This window comes from Lygodium microphyllum, chromosome 22 (assembly GCF_053477565.2).
Source record: "Lygodium microphyllum isolate KBCC chromosome 22, Lygodium_microphyllum_v1.1.10, whole genome shotgun sequence".
NCBI lineage: Eukaryota > Viridiplantae > Streptophyta > Polypodiopsida > Schizaeales > Lygodiaceae > Lygodium > Lygodium microphyllum.
Genome location: NC_141156.1, coordinates 85014447 through 85029429, shown reverse-complemented (window position 1 = coordinate 85029429; position 14983 = coordinate 85014447). Strand labels below are relative to the sequence as shown.

The 14983-nt window shown below is 38.9% G+C and overlaps 1 protein-coding gene across 1 annotated transcript; it reads right to left on the bottom strand.

Moving 5' to 3' along the window:
• Positions 1–742: 742 nt before the first annotated feature.
• LOC148017369 (flavonoid 3'-monooxygenase CYP75B137-like) lies at positions 743–3251 on the bottom strand. Its single transcript, XM_087663355.1, has 2 exons — positions 1896–3251; positions 743–1680 (listed from the first exon to the last, which is right to left on the bottom strand). The coding sequence occupies exons 1-2, from the start codon at positions 2895–2897 to the stop codon at positions 1054–1056; spliced, it is 1629 nt and encodes a 542-aa protein (XP_087519481.1). The 5' UTR covers positions 2898–3251; the 3' UTR covers positions 743–1053.
• Between the last annotated feature and the right edge of the window lie 11732 nt (positions 3252–14983).

The window sequence follows — 14983 nt, the reverse complement described above, 5'->3', positions numbered from 1 at the left end:
GATTTCAATCAAGGTTCTGATTGTATGCCTTTGGGATTGTTCTCCACCGGTATGCTATAAGATTAATAGCAATTGGGATTTGTTCTGATAGTTTTTCCTCTTTTCCTCATATCATGGTCTGGCAAAAGGCTCTAGCTTTTGGAAACATCTTTCTAAATCAATGTAAGAGGGTAGGGTTTAATTCTCTTTTCCATAAGTTCTTAAACCACTTTGTCTTTTAGAAAGTGATTTGTTTCCCTTCTTAATAGTTTAGGATGGGTTTGTCATCACATGATTTTTTCCATCACGCCTATTTTGTGCACCAAGAATTGGAGACTGGAAATGCCCAAATTCGAATAAGATATTAAGAAAGATATACAACATGTCTTCATGCCTACAAAGCATTTGTGTTGGTTAGGTGCTTGCCCTTATAATTGTACAATGATGTATGATGATGAAAAGATGGATGAAGACAATCAATGACTCATGCATGATGTTCTATTAGGCTAATGTCTTGATTATATTTCCCACTCTTCCTCTTTTGTCCAAGGTTTGTTTGTTGCATGATTCATAGTCCAATTTAAGCATACAATTTGTAGAATGTGCTTTATGATGGTTAATGCATACCTTTGGTACTAGCATCAATCTATTAACAACACTATCTCAAAATAGACATCACAAGAAAGCCTTTGTAGTTTGGTAGATTTCCAAACGACCTATTTGAGCTCTAGTGTTGAGCTGAATGCCCACCAAAGCCTCTGGATTAAAAGACTTGCATTTGAAGGTTAATATTATTGCGTTTGTTCTCAAAATATATTCTTCTTGAACATGAGACCTCATTTCGGATAACATGTGCACCTGTAGTCTAGGCGATGTGTCTAAATAGGGCACATCTATTTGTTTGAAGAATTGAGATATTAAGAGATGAGACTAAAAGAAGCACTCAGGAGGAGGGAGTATTCACATGATATTGGCGTCTCCTTATAATATGCTTATGACTGATCATCGCGATCAGATGTAATTATAAGGGCCAGGTAATTTCTTATATGGGTCGAGCGTAGCATATTGTTTGTTTTACTTGAGGCCATAGAGGTGGTCTGCGAGTCTAGGTTTCGCCACTGCAATGAGGGGAGACGCCATGCAAATGGTGACACCAAAGAGCTCGGACATATCTAATTGGCTACAAGGGTCTTGGAGGGACCAGTCGAAGGCGTGGACGAGAGTGGCGAGAAGCGTCTGGACAACAGTGATGGCCAAGGGCATGCCGGGGCAGCCACGGCGGCCGGATCCGAAGGGTAGGAGCTGGAAGTGGTGGCCTTTGACGTCGAGATTGCTGCCCATGAAGCGGTCGGGGCGGAAGTCCAAGGGTTTGTCCCAGGAGGCCTCGTCCCTGGCGATGGCCCACACGTTGACGATGAGGCGAGTGTTGGCAGGGATGTGGTAGCCGCCTATCTCGCAAGCTTGCGTGGACAGGTGCGGGAACATGAGAGGGCCCCCTGGGTGCAGCCGCATCGCCTCCTTGGCCACCGCCTGCAGGAACGGCAGGTTCGCTATGTCCGACTCCTCCACCATCCGGTCTTTCCCCACCACCGAGTCGATCTCGTCCTTGAGCTTCTGAAGCTCGCTGGGGTTCTTCAGCAGCTCCGCCAGGCCCCATTCCACGGTGATGGTGGAAGTGTCGACTCCGGCAGCGAACATGTCCTGTAGTTATAGCACCAATCACGGGCTGCAAGGTTAATAGTGTCCTGTAATTACTAACAATATATCAATAAGTACACGAGCAATCCTATCGAATCCATCACTCTTGCATATTAGCATTCGTCCATTCGCGCGCACGCGCACACACACAGTACACACCCACTCTCTCTCTCCCCTCTCCCCGTGGAACAATCAGATTTCAGGGCCTCAGGACGTACGTATAAGACTGCTTTGACGTTGTCGTCCGTGATCTTGCTGTCGGAAGTCCTCTGCAGCGTGAGCAAGAGATCCAGGAGGTCGGTTCGGCGCCCAGTTGTCGACGTGGGGTCGACGTCGCGCAGGGCGGCGGTGCGACGATCGTCGGCCCGGCGGAGGTCGAGGACGCCCTGGAGGACGGCGTCACTCTTCCTGGAGAGAGCCTTCATCTGGCGGACGCAGCCCTGGAGGTCCAGCCACTGCAGCCACGGCAGGACGTCGCCGATGTTGAAGGTGCCCAGAAGCTTGGACAGGTTGTACATCACCACCTCCGAGAAGTCCACGCCCGGCACCACGGAGGCCATCTCGCGGGCGTTCATGCCGACAGTCATGCGGAAGAGGACGTTGCACAGCATGTCGAAGAGGATGGGCCGGATCTCCACGGCCTGGCCGCGTGCGGCGTGGTCCCGGACGGAGCGCACCACGGCCGCCATTTCCTCCGCCCGGACGGGTCGGAACTCGTTCATGCGCTTGGGGCCGAACATCTCCAGCACGCAGATCTGCCGGACCTGCCGCCAGTAGGGGCCGTAGGGGGAGCACAGCACGTCCGTGCAGCCGTAGAACATGTGCTCGCCCGCCGCCGTCCATGGCCGCGTCGCGAAGGTCAAATCGTGCGTCTTAAGGACTTCCCTCGCCAGCTCCGGCGACGACACCACGATCGTCGGGGCCGACCCCAGGCGCATGAACATGAGCGGCCCGTGCTTCTTGGCCAGCTGGTACAGGGCCCGGTGGGGCAGTGGGTCCCGCGCCAGCAGGTGGAGGTGCCCCAGGATCGGCAGCGAACCTGGCGGCGACGGCAGCCGCCGCCTCTTGCTCCTCCCCTCACCATCCGGGCCCTTGTTCATTCTCCTGACGTACACTAGTACGACTGCAGCTATCGTAGCGCACAACGCCACGCAGGTGCCCACTATATTATAATTCAAATTCCAGTTACTGTAAGTACTGCCATCAATCAACGCCGCCATAGCTGCCACCTCCCCAATCGTACTCTTTCTGCAGCAATCGCTTGAATTGAATTGCCTGATCAGCTTAAGCGTAAACCAGCTTATCTAGTAGAAGGCGTCAATCGATTTTGTGTCCTCCTCAGCTAGTACAACTAGTTGGAACTTGGAATCTGATCTGCGCCTCACCTATGTATATATTCTCTCACCCAGCCGGGTACTACAGGGCTTATATTATGCGGCCTGTTGGCAGTGCAGAAATATGCCGATGTGAGACGGATTCCATGTATCCTCCGGCAACTACACGTGCCGTTGAAAAGAAAGTCTCCGCCCCAGCTTGACATTGTTACTGCAGCCCGACGTTTTGAAGGAGTCTGTGGCTTGCCAATTAAACAAGCCATTAATCGCCACACAGCGCAATAAAGTCTTCTCAAATGTTTGAAAATCGAGCTAATCGACGAACGCCCTCCAACGTTGGTAGAAAGCACCTCGGCAATTGGAGAAGAATGCACGGTCCACGGTCCGCGATCCATCTCGTCTTTGGAAAACTCAAGATCAGGGGCGATTCAGGGCACTATGCATACATAATCTCCACGGTCCGCGATCCATTCGTCTTTGGAAAGCGCAAGATCAGGAAATTGGCACCATGCACACATCATCCGCACGCGGCACGACATTATACTACATTATACGATATAGAAGTATCTATATCTACGTATATCTATACTTCTATATCTATGTCTATCTATGTCTATATTTATATATCTATACTACATTATAATTGAAGGATCTACTCTACCAAACCTTGCACAGACCTTTCATGGCAAGTTGCAACCATAGAATGATTCCAAACCTCTACAATTTTCAAAATTTTTTAAACAAAGATGTTCTCTCTCGTAGCTAGGTGCATTAATAAACTCTCTCTCTCTCCCCCCTTTCTGAGTTCCAAGTTTCAACTAGCTTTAATTGCAAAGTTGGGTCATATCATGTGTGGGTACTTCATTTTTGTCCAAGAACAAACTTTCTATCTGCTCATTAGAACACAGTTTGTCAACAAGATGTAGTTGCGACCTCTAATGCAAGCTCTAATGATGAAATGGACATGCTTGATTGCTTATATCAAGTACGAAGTAATAAAAAGAGATCAATATGTTTACCATCACTACAATTGAATGGAAGCAAAGATGTGATTGGCAGATGTGCATTATTGAGTGCATTTTAGACCGTGTTTAAAGCAATGTGTAAAATCATGGCTAATAGAATGCGAAACACACACCTTTCCAAAAATATCTATTTTACATGCACTTTCAAATGCACCTTTGGCCGCTCATCAATTTTAAATGCCCATACATCAAATTTAGGCATTCCCAAAAGTAAAAAAAGAACAAAAAAGAGGACACTTGGGGCAAACACATAGTAAACAAGTGCATGTGCATGCGCGCACACGCACACGCGTGCATACACACACATTCAAGTTGCTGCAACGTTGCAGAGCTTGGATCTAAGGTGCAAGAGCCTTTGCAACACCAAGAAAACCTTCTCCTCAAAAGATCTAAGATATGCCTTGGTTTCTATGTTTTAGAAATCCATGACTTGCATAATTTAATTTTGTTTTTTTAGAGCTTGTGATTGGGCTTTAAATTTCCTGAACTCTTTTGCACTTTAAATGTGGGCATCACCACAAATATAAAGTGTTGTTCGCATAATTTTTTATGATGTGATTTTGAAACTTATTCATGTTTAGGAATACTATTTGTGTTAGTTGATTAGGTTTCTGTTTATGTTATTTGGACCCTATTTAAGTAGTGCACACATCCCTATAACTGTAATGTGAAATGTGTATTTCTTTGGTGTTTAAATATAGCTATAGCCAAGATATTACAGTGCTAGCCCTTCTGTAGAAAGCCTACATAATTATAACAAAATTTTCTTCAAATTTATTGTAATCATTTGGTGGCTACCATAGTCATTTAAATCTTATTATACTAGTAAATTAGGCCATCTTCCATGCATGTTATATCTTGTCGCAATTCAACAATCATAGTTATGATTGAAGTCCATTTTAAGTTCAAATGTTGGCAATATATGTGTTGTAAGTAGACATTTAAACGAAGCTTTTCAATTGTATGTAGAGTCCTTTCATCTATCACACAAAAGGTATCCAACCTACTAATTACAAGGTTTTCTTAGTTAATTAAATAGTTTATCTCACTTTCTAAAGTCTCAAGGTCCATGTTGGTCACATATTCTATAGCATATATATATCTAGGTTCTTAAAGTCATCATTGGATGCAATCAATACATATTTCTTTGTGCATTCTCTACACTTGATGCCTCATCTATCTCCCACTTAGATGGGCCATATTACTCTTGCTTCGAGTAATCTCTACTCTCTCTATCCAAATACAATGGTCTCAAGGAAGAAAGTGGAAACTCTTTATGCAAATGGACAATCACATCATATCCTCAACCTTGTTGTAGTTGAGCTGCAAAAGGGAAGCTTTGTTGCCTCAATAATCATCCATATGCTTGCAGTGAATGCTCCTCTTAAAGCACATTGCAATCTTCAATTTGTCTACTTCTTTACCATGAGAAGATGAGAAGAGAGATAAATAATAGATACAAATGAGGGGACAAGAAGGTAGAGGGGAAGCCTCTATCACTCACTCAACCTCCCTCTCTCAAGCTCTTCATTGTTCTCTCTATCAAGCTATGGAGGGAGAAGTTGATCTCTCTATCAATTTTTGAGCTTTAAATAAACCAACTTAGATGGGTAGCTACATGTAACCCTATCCCATAAAATCTCACTAATGGCAATGCCCATATGCCTTGGTTATCCAAAGTTTTTTTTTGAAAACTAGAAATGCTATTGATAAGAATGCTTTGAAAGTTGTACGAGTAATAAAGAAGGAAAATAAAGTAAGTTTTGTGCCACAACTCAAGGATTGGGAAAGTTCTATGCAACTAGAAATTTGTTGTTTTTCTAAGGAGAGTGTTCTAAGGGTTTCTTCCATGACTAGTAGAATTTTTCTTTACACCACAATTATTTATAGTATGGGTTGTAGGTTTTGCTATTGATGCCAAGAAGTTGGATACTTAAAATTCTAGATGTTCACTATTTTATGATTTGGAGAGCATATATCATCAGTGACTAAAATTGGTAGTATGTTGGACCAAAGCACAAGAATTTTTCATTGCTTTAAGTTAATATATCCTAAGATGTACCCATTGGTGTAATGAGTCTAGATTCTGTGACATATTTGTTCTAGAAAACCAAGAGAATAACATTTAATAGCAACCTAGTTGCATATTCTAAGTGACACCACCTAGATCCTTTGGAAAATATAGGCTTAGTCACTCAAAAATCATTTGAGTCTACCTCATAGGGGATGCATCCAACTTTACCCATGAGAATTAACATCAGATCCCTCGACTCAACTAAATTTACCTAAATGGTATTCTAGCATTGAGTTAAGAAAGTCACTAACTTTACCCATGAGAATCGACATGAGATCCAAAGACTCAACTAAATTTGCCTAAATGGTATTCTAGCATTGAGTAAGAAAGCCACTTGTGATTGATCAAAACTTAAAGTGACAATCATAACATTTAGTTCAATGAGAATGAGAAATGAGGGAGAGAAATAGATAAAATTTAAAATCAAAAGGATTCATTTCAAGATTTGGATTAATATTTAAATCATATCTCAACTAGATTAAAATAGAGAAGGAATGACACCTTAATAATTGCTTGATTTCCTCTTATTCGAGGGTTAAATTCATATTAAATAAGGGTGACAACTCTTTCTTTCTTTTACTTTTGTGTTTATTAATGAGCCCATTGCCAAATATTTTTATTAGGACATTGAAAACAATGTCCCATCTCTTAAGAAATTTGATTATGACCACTAGATTCTAACTTAGATTTTAATCACTTTGTATTTTCAATTTCACTTTCTCAAATATCTCTTTTTTACAGCCTTCCATATATTCTTTTGTTGTTTTATTTACTTTTTTCCCTTGTTTTTTCTCATTTCTTTTTAAAATTTCTATTTCTTTGTGTTCTAACTATGTATTAGTATTGAAAGAAGCCTTCCAAACATTTCTCCTTCTTTCTCTTATGATCGTGCCATTAGAAGAAGCTTGAGGCATCATTTCTATTGCAAGAGGCAATAAAATGTCCTTTGGGATACTTTTTTTAGTACCAAGATCACACATTCTTTTGTATTTATATTTGAAAGGGTTATTCTATTTGTCTTTTATCTTTCTTACACATTACTCTTATTCTTATTATGTACTTGCTACATATCTTATTGGAAAGATCTTGGATTTTAGTTGGATTGGAAACAAGAATCTTGTCAAGGTAGCTAAAATGCCAATTCAAAAAATTTACATCGTGTTTGCACCTACATTAGTTTAAATTATAAAAATACGTTTCAATGCTTTCCCTCCTTTCATTTTAACAATCAAAATATCTCCTTTTGTGTACTAATTTGTGCAATTGAAAGTAACTTGGCACATTATTTGGATTCTTAGAGGAAAGAAACTAGCCAAGTTACTTGATATGCTAAGGCTTAAATTTTCCATTCTATTTACATTTGTACTGCTTTAGAAGTCACTCAAAAACATATATTTGAATGTCATGATTTTGTCTTCTCTTTTTGTTTTAGAAAATGTGGATGAAACTCCAAAAAATAAAAAGAGTCATATCCATATATGGTGGAGAAATCATACTCCACACGGAGAAGAAAGAATCACAAGGTTCTCAACTATCTAGTTGAAGCCAAAAGATTAAGAGACACAAATAGGGAGCATGTTGATTTGTGGATTAATGGAGGGTTGTATCGAGTAGACCTAAAAATAAGTAAACTACCTGAATTTCGAACACTCCATGATACAATTAGGTTTATCGGAGATGGAAAAAAGAGGTTGTTGGGATACTGCAATCATTTGTATTCTTATCATAAAGACCAAATTCACAATTTGGAGCAAATGCTTTATCATAATCATTGTTCATGGGAGGCAAAATATGGTCAACAAGTAGGTACATTGGTTGAGATACACATAGAATTGAAAGATGGAATTGAAGAAGCTCGAAGAGGAGAATAACTTGTAAAAGGAATAAGCAAGAAAATTGAAAGCATCATTGATAGCATAAGTAGTTTTAGATATAGACAAAGGCAAATTAAAAGGCTTGATAATTTAACACGAAAAGGTGGAGTCTTCAAGAAGTGAAGGAAGAAGAACATAACTAAACTAACTCAAAAGATTTTATTTCAATAGATGAACAACATGCAAAAATATAGAAGACATTGTCAACTTATTGAAGAATTTGGGTGAGGTAAACAAAAGTTGAAATTAGTTTTGTTGTAGTTTTGTTGGGTCTAAGGGATCTCTTGATAAGCCTAAAAGCTAACAGAATTCATAAAGCTTGCACCTCTTTTTGTCTAATGGATAATCCAATGTCTTCTTGCAATCATATGCTAGTTGTTGCAGCTTTTTCTTCATAGTTTTCTTTTGATTATGCATCCTTCATTGGAAAGAATAATCACGAGAATAATAGATAAATGCATTTCAATAATTATTTTTGACTCCACCAAAACTTTTAAATTCTTGAATTCATCTTGTACAAAAGTTTGGTTTAACAAATAACCTCCTTTGTACTCAATGGAGCATTTAAAATCTTTTTGGCATTATCAAAACTATACTATGCCCAAACTTGTATAGAAAAGTGAAATGCTTTTCAGCTAGGAGCTCATCTCTATAGTAATTTCTTCTTCTATTTAGCTATTCTCAATATCTTGATCTTTTCGCTTAACAATAGCTTACTGATCTATGTTTTTCCTTAGCAACACTTGCTATGGTCTCCTTACTTTTGCAATAGTAACACTAAGCTTCTCTTCTATAGAAATTTGAACATCAGAATCAGATGGTATCTCCTTATTTACTAATGTAAATATATTCAAACTTTGAGGCAACAAATTTACTCTCTTGATTGTCCTTCATTTTCATTGAAAGAAGGGTATAATGTATCCATTACTTAATTGCAAAAGGTAATTCTTTGTAGTCATCCACGGTCTCCCAGCTATCATAGTCCGCTCTCCATAAGAATAATTGAACTTTGGTCCTAATTGGGCAACTCTCGGTCTACCTCACCGATAAGCGCTTGGTCTTGACCCACAAGGATCGACTTGAAGATTCCTAAAAGACCTAACAATTTCTAATAACATTCTAGCCTTTAGTCCAAGCGATCACATTATAATCCTTCAAGACTAAGAGTAGGTCAATTATCGCACTTGGTTCATAATGAGTGAGAGATGAGGGGGAGCTAAACTCTACCCCTTTGCCTGTAAGGCAAAATCTCATCTTTGTTCCTCTAATACAGTGCATGAATGGGATCTAAAACTAAAATCTAGAAAAATATTGTATCTAGCTATTGTTGTAAAATTTCCATATGAGGAAAGCTGATGAGAGGAGATATAGTCACGGTGGATTTTATGAGATTTTACGGTGGATTCTGTAAAATTTATTTGTTGACTGGGGCTCATACATAAGGTGGATTCCTTATGCGAGAAGTTGATGGGGACGCATGTCCTTCTCGAGCATTTTATTAATTAATGTGCGCGTGGGTGATTCCATAACGGGTGATTTTGTAAAATTCATATTAATTAATTAAGCTTTTACGAGTTTAGAGTTCGCACTCGAATTAAATTAAGGTTAGGAAAGAGTTCCAACCTATTTAATTATTTGTAGTTGAAGATTGCTAGGTATTCACTATTGTTTGTTTATTTTATTTATAAACAATTGTGAATGCTTTAGTTGATGTGTAGAGCAGGTAGTAGTGGCTTTGGGTAGCACTGGGTGTTAGTGTAATTCCAAGCGTAAATTTTATAATTATGATTAGTTATCTTAAGTATAATATATAGTATTATGCATCTATATGATATTGTATTATTAAAATTATTACTCTATTTGTAAGTTATAAGTTTAAACTTCTTTAGTAATAATTAGATAATTGTCCTTAGTACTATTAATTAATTTATTTTTAATATAGATTATTTTAGAATATGAGATTTAAGATATACTTTTATTGAAATCAGCTTTCTTTATGGAATACCTTGCTATTTTCTTAATGTGGTTAAGTTTTAGAAGGCTTTTCTAGCTTTCTTGGTGAAAATTGAGTTTTTTAATTTGTCCCTTATTTGGAATCGAAATAAAAAGCTTCAAGAGTCGCTTTGGGGGTTTTGGCACGCTCCGGATGCAATGGTGATGTCAAAATGTCAAGATTCAGAGCACATAATTTTCTGCAGTAAGTGCGGTATATTATAAGATACCTCTTAACTCTTAAAACTCTGTATTTCAATTGATATTTGTACTTTCTTTGTAATTCTATGTAAGATATGAATGTAAATATCCATGTAAAACTATAATATATAATTAAGGACGGCAAACCATGGCTTTTGCAATGGGGAAGTTTGGGCCCAATCGTGCGTTTTTCTCTTATCTTTCTCAATCTATTGAGTTATTCAAATCCTCTTATGTATTACAATGTTGTTTGTATTTAATAGTTGAGATGTTTAATTTGTTAGATTTTTTTACCAAGTTCTATTATGTATGTCATATAGTTTTTTCTGATTGAGATTGGATTTGCTAGATTTGCCATGTGTTCCGCTTCATAACATTGGTATCAGAGCTTGGTTACACTCCGAGTTTTCAATTGTATGATATCAGTATATAAAGGCAAACACCGTGGAACAATCACAGTCTACAAGACAAATCACTACAGATGAATGTTGCAGCTACATTTCTCGTGTTTTGGATAGCCTTATATCCACAATTGATTGACTCGAATTGATCCAATTTATTCTTCTCTAAATTTAGATTATAGCATGGACTTGGCTATGCAAACAAGATATTATAGCCAAATTTAAGCTTTTGAAGTTTATTTCATAGTAAATCATAGCTTTGTTTTATTTCATAAAAGTTTCAAGTTTAATCATTTTAAGTCTTTATTGATATAACATGCTATATAGAAGAGGCACTTTATGATGCCAGGAGGCATATTTCACGGTGGATTCCGTGAGGCTTTACGGTGGATTCCGTAAACTTTAATGATCGGGGCTCATACACAAAGTGGATTCTTTGTGCGAGAAGTTGATGGGGACGCCTGTCCTTTTCGGGCGTTTCATTAATTTAGTGTGTACATGGGTGATTCCATAGCGGGTGATTCCGCAAAATGCATATTAAATTAATAAACGTTTATGAGTTTTGAGTGCGCACTCGTAATAAATTAAGGTTAGGATTTATTTCTAACCAGTTGATTTATTTATGTAGCTGAAGACTGTTAGGTATTCACTTTTGTCGGTTTAATTGTATTATTTTACTAACGATTGTGAATGCTTCAGTTGATGTGTAGAGATAGCAGTAGTGGCGGAGGAAAGCATTGGAGGATAGCGAGTATTCGATTTATGGATTATATTTTGATAGGCGCCACGCCTATATTTTGTCATGCCTATTTATTGAGGCATTGATTATTTATTATTATTTTGTATGCGCATGGGCACACGGTTATGTTATTTCTATTTGGACATTGTATTGGGCATGCCAGACTCTTTGGGCACCGTCCATTAACTTTATTCCTATTTTTGTAAAAGCAAACTCAAAAGCTAAAAGCTTGTTATATTTTTGTAAATTGGGCTATTATTGAGTATGAAGATGAAATATACATAAAAATACATGCTTTGTGGAGCACTCACACAAGGCATGTGGGGAGATTGCACCCAATTGGTCTCTTGCTCTTATCGTTCATGCTTTTTACCTTGTAACTTGTGCAAAAAGTAGAGTTAATTGTTCTTAGGGACCTTCCGGCGTTCACTACGTGAGCATACAGCGTCCGATCTGTGCAGCAGTGGTATCAGAGAGGAGTTGAGATCAAGAGCTTCCAATCGCTACCCACCTCGTGCGAAGGCGGAGCTCCTAGAACAATTGGGCTCTACGGTCAATCTCATCGCGAACCGTCGATACAGGCAGACTTCTGGCGATCAAGAACCCCTGTTTCTGTCATTGGATCACGAAGGACCGGGCTATAGCGACAGAGGACCACTTCCAAATCTCCTTCATCAAGTCGTGGAAAAACAATGAGAAATCTCCATATCCAATCTTTTTCATAAGCTTAATAGTAAAGCTTATAAGCTTTAAATAAGCTTAAAAGCTTCGAATTTGATCCGCGAGGTCTCTGAGGACCTCCGATTTTTTCGCGACGTCTTCAAAAACGCCCCCTCCCCCCCACGATCTACGTCGTTTCCTATTCATTAAGCTTAAGCTTAATCAATTAAGCTTAGCCACCTAAGTTCTACAATCTTGCAAGTCACAAACTCCAGGTCACACCCATTTAATCAAGTTCAGCAAGTATCTTCAGGTCGAGTTCTGCAAGTTCTGTAAAGCGACTAAGTTTTGCAAGTCTGCAACTCTGTAAGTCACATAAGTTTGCAACTCTGCAAGTCAGACTAGTCAACTGGAGTTAGAACTGACTTGTGCTCAAAACTCCTAGAAGGGCTGTTCCTGCGCAGAAACTCCGAACTGCAAAGTTGTTCATTGGAAGGTACTCTATCCATACGCAGGTTTGTTGAAGCATTTTCAGCATACGAAGAAGGATAATACACAGATTTTCCGAAGATTGAAAAAGCTATTCCCAAAAACACATAAGTCTTGTATTCCCGAACTTGAGCTACGCTCATCCCGCTAACTTGATTTTGAGTGAGAAAGGTCTTTTTAGTTTTGCAGGATGACAGAACCACATATGGATGATCTTATGGCTGAAGGCGACTTACCTGAGCCTACGATGGAGCAAAAGCTGGACTTAATCATGATGCAATTGGAAGAATAACGAAGGGCTAAGCAAGCATTGTAAGCTCAACTGGCAAATTTACAAAGAGCGTCTACCGACAAAGAAGAACCTCAAGCTGAAGATCTTATTCGACGTACCATCAACGCAACTCTCGAAGCTCAAACCATCCGCAAGGAATCAAAGATAAGTAAAAGAAGTTTCAAATTCCGTACTTTCAATGGCATACGAGAAGGAAAAACTGTTCTAGCATTCATTAGTCAGTTTGATGACTATTTCCATGAGGAAACCTATGTAGAAAAAGATAAAATCAAGTGTGTCACTAATCATTTAGTAGACAGAGCATCTCTTTGGTGGACTGTAGTACGCAAGAGTATAGATTGTCCTGATACTTGGGAGAATTTCAAGAAGAAGTTCATGCAGAATTTCCTTCCACCACAATTTCATGAGAAAGCTATTAAGCAATGGAATCTTCTTTAGCAACGGGATCGTGAGCCTATTCCTCAATATATAGAGCGTTTTTGGAATGCATTACTCCAGCTACGCATTCTTGAAGACGTACCTGAAGCGACACACAAGCGCAAGTATATGTCTAGACTCCTTGGGCATTACTACGCTGAAGTTAACATGTTCAAGCCTGCTACTCTTGAAGACGCCATTTCACTAGCTCACGACACTGAAGATAAGCTACGAGGTAGAGACACACGACCACATCAATTTCAAGCCAATGGTAATTATGGATCTAAGCAATTCAATTCCAATTTTAGAAGATTTAATCCAGGTCGTTTCTCTTCATCATCTTTCCGCAAAAATTGGGCAAAACCACCTGCATTACCATCCAATCTCAATCAAAACCCTAAGCCTATTCCACAGCCAAATCCTAATGTACCTAGACTTCCCGCCATTGCAAACAATGTAACTAAAGCCAAGCCAATAGTATGCTATAAATGCCACCAGCCTGGACATCTAGCAGCAAATTGTCATTCAAAGAAGCCACCTGCCCATATCAACTACCTTGGAGCAATGGACGAAGACGAACATGAAGATATGCCTGATTTCACTGAAGATGAGGATGACGGTATTACACCTTTGGATACTTTACTAGATATGCCTACTCCGCATTCTTTATTGACTGTGAAATGTTTGGTGCATGGAAAGGAAAAGACTATTTTGCATGATGACGGTAGTACTCATGATTTTATTTCAGCAAAATTAGTAAAAGAATTGAAGTTACAGACTATACCTACACATTATCGCATCAAAGCTGCATTTTTAGGCACTAGGTATAATGGTGCACATGAAGTGCAAGACTTAGATATTCAAATTGGTCAATACACTGAAAGAAGAAATTTCCTAGTTGTTCCATTACAATCGAGTGACATTATTTTAGGTATGCCTTGGCGTCACCAGCATAACCCAGATATAGACTATTCCACACACTCAATGAATATTAATTTTCAAGGAAAATCTATTACATTATATGGTATGCATGCATCTAATGTTTTTTCACTGCTTTCGCATACTCAAGCTAAACATGCATTACGCAAGAGTAGTAAATCCTATCTCATTTGGGTGAATGTATTGCAAGTAAAAGAAAATCATATGCACCCTAGGCATAAAGAATTTCTTGCACATTTTAAGCACTGTTTTGCAGAAGACCTACCACCTGGTTTACCTCCTTCACGTCCAGAAGACCATAATATAGATTTGATCCCTGGCACACAACCACCTTGCAAAGCACCATATAGGCATAACCAGATAGAGCAAAAAGAAATTCAGAGTCAAGTTGAGGAATTACTAAATAGAGGATTGATTAGACCTAGCAGTTCTCCATTCAGTGCACCTGTTCTATTAGTCAAGAAAAAGAATAATACCTATCGTATGTGCATTGACTATCGCGCTTTAAATAAGATCACTGTAAAGAATAGGTATCCCATTCCTAGAGTTGATGACCTTATGGACAAACTGCAAGGATCTGCTATATTTAGTAAAATAGACCTCAAGTCTGGTTATCATCAGGTGAGACTAGATAAGTCTGACATATTCAAGACTGCATTTAGAACACAGTTTGGTCATTACGAATTTTTAGTGATGCCATTTGGATTGACTAATGCACATGCTACGTTTAGTAGAATGATGAACCGTATATTTCTGAAATATCAGTATTGTGTAATTGTCTTCTTTGATGATATTTTGGTATTTAGTCAAAATGAGAAAGAACATTATGAGCATTTGTCATTGGTTTTTCAGTTATTGAAAGAAAATCA